At 43.8% G+C, this 2,369-nt stretch overlaps 1 protein-coding gene across 1 annotated transcript in view; it reads right to left on the reverse strand.

The window, feature by feature from the left end:
- The window catches only part of pecr (peroxisomal trans-2-enoyl-CoA reductase), a gene marked incomplete in the record, with an annotated part of 5,812 nt that extends 3,907 nt beyond the window's left edge, over window positions 1–1,905 (reverse strand). Inside the window, 2 exon segments of the mRNA XM_037682001.1 lie at window positions 1–133; window positions 1,858–1,905. Coding sequence (XP_037537929.1) covers window positions 1–133; window positions 1,858–1,905 — 181 coding nt within the window.
- Window positions 1,906–2,369: the final 464 nt, after the last annotated feature.

Raw genomic sequence — 2,369 nt, forward strand, 5'->3', positions numbered from 1 at the left:
TGGTGTCGACCACAGCCTTCCAGCCTTTGGAGGAGATGTTCTCTGCGGGGCTGCTGAACTGACCCCCTCCGTTGTTCACCAGGAAGTCTATCCTGCCAAACTGCTTCAGCACTGACAAGACCAGATGCTTCACCTGCCACACAGAACACACAACTGTTAGGCATGAGACAATCCTGAACGGCGTGCACGTTCCGTTCCTGTACGTTTACAGTGTGCAGAAGACTCCCTCCGATCACCGCGCCCGGGGGGGGGGGGGGGGGGGTTGTTTCCTCTGAACATTAGTGTGGTGCAGCCAGGAAGTTACCACCTGTTTGAAGGCATGGATTCTGCTGCCTGATGTCAGAAAATGATGCATTCAACTTAAAATAATGTTCGGACTCAAAGCGCTCAGTCACAGGTGGATGGCACTACATGGACACGATGGGGGGAAATGTAGGTTTTTTTGTATGTTAATTAGAGGAAAAGATTTGCGTTGACACGGTCGCATTTTGTCTTTACATGCATCCGGAGGATTCCCCCCCGCCCTCCCGAATATGCTGTAGTTACCATGCCAGGTCATTAGATGGTGCTGTGAATTTTGTACCTTCACCTAATGCGCATGTGTGCTGCCTCGGCACACTTCTTTCCTGTGAGCTAAAAAGCTTAGCTAACAACAACGTAACAACAAGTTAAAGCTGGATTCTGGCTGGATTTTGGATAAGAGTCGGCAGATTTGACACCAAGCGGGACCGCTTCGTCTAACAGCTCGACACTGGTCGCTGAGTGGACCAGAACCGAGTCGACGATGTCGGACTTTACTCCGTGAGAATCAGTAGTTGTTTTACAGCAGGTAAATCAAATGTTCTTAATAAAGTTAGCTTGTGTTTACTTCGGTTACAAAACAACCAACTGAGTTTTTATTTTTCCTGAAAGAAGAAGGAGCTGTCCTCCCACCAGGCGGATCGGTTCTGAACGAGGCCCAGATGAACTGCAGGAGGACGTTGAAGAGAGATGTTGATGAACTATTTGTTTAAAATTCCCCTCAGTTCTTTTATTCAATCCATTCAAGTTCAGTTAACGTTTTTAATAGTGTGTTCAGTTTAATTATCAGTGTTTGTGTGACATACAGTTTGTGGTGTTGAATAAATAAATAAAAATTAAACCTGATGTCTTGATTTTCAACTTTAGTGTTCACGCTACATGTTTAGCATCATTTTAAATTTGAATTACATAATGTCCAGATAGCTTCATTTAGCTCAGAGCTTCATTATCTCTCACACTAACATAAATACTGTTTATTATTATTAAACTGTTATTATTTAGCACATATAATGCAGCGCGACGTGTGCGCGTGCCACGTTCTATAAACAGCGACATTAGAACTGGATCAGACTGTGTCTCTTCCAACACAGATGTCGGTCACAGCATCTGGAATCTGATGTAGATTAACTACGAGATTAAAATATATTCAGTCGAGGTTCTGAAAGCACTGTCCGCCGCCATGTTGATAGAAATATAGCGTCTGTCCGCGCGTGCGCATGTGGTTTAACACAAAGTCTCAGCAGGAGATGTTTACATTATCAGCGGGGGGTCAGCAAAAAACCTCCACTCTGGAAGGTGGGTTCAGAAACCTCCGGATTCAAAGAGGGGGGGGGGCCACTGGTGTTGTGTAAATGATCAGCAGAACCGCAGAGAGAAAGCTGCGGATGCTCTCAAAATATGCGCCATGTAAACGGCCCCTAACTGACTGACTGACATTAACTGACTAATGTTGACTGACTGATGTTGACTGACTGATGTTGACTGACTGATATTAACGGACTAATGTTGACTGACTGATGTTGACTGACTGACATTGACTGACTAATGTTGACTGACCGATGTTGACTGACTGATGTTGACGGACTGATACTGACTGACTGACATTGACCGACTGATGTTGACTGACTGATGTTGACTGACTGACATTGACTGACTGATATTAACTGACTAATGTTGACTGACTGATGTTGACTGACTGATATTAACTGACTGATATTAACTGACTAATGTTGACTGACTGATGTTGACTGACTGATATTAACTGACTAATGTTGACTGACTGATGTTGACGGACTAATACTGACTGACTGATATTAACTGACTGATGTTGACTGACTGATATTAACTGACTAATGTTGACTGACTGATGTTGACTGACTGATGTTGATGAACTGATACTGACTGACATTGACTGACTGATGTTGACTGACTGATGTTGACTGACTGATGTGGACTGACTGATGTTGACTGACTTATGACAATCTGATGTTGAGAGTCCGAACATGACAATGCTTAACGCCCGGTGGTGTCAGACATAATCAGTGAAATTGGTTTTGTTTTGGGGAATT

Source organism: Nematolebias whitei, chromosome 9 (assembly GCF_014905685.2).
Source record: "Nematolebias whitei isolate Nwh7 chromosome 9, NemWhi1, whole genome shotgun sequence".
Taxonomy (NCBI): Eukaryota; Metazoa; Chordata; class Actinopteri; order Cyprinodontiformes; family Rivulidae; genus Nematolebias; species Nematolebias whitei.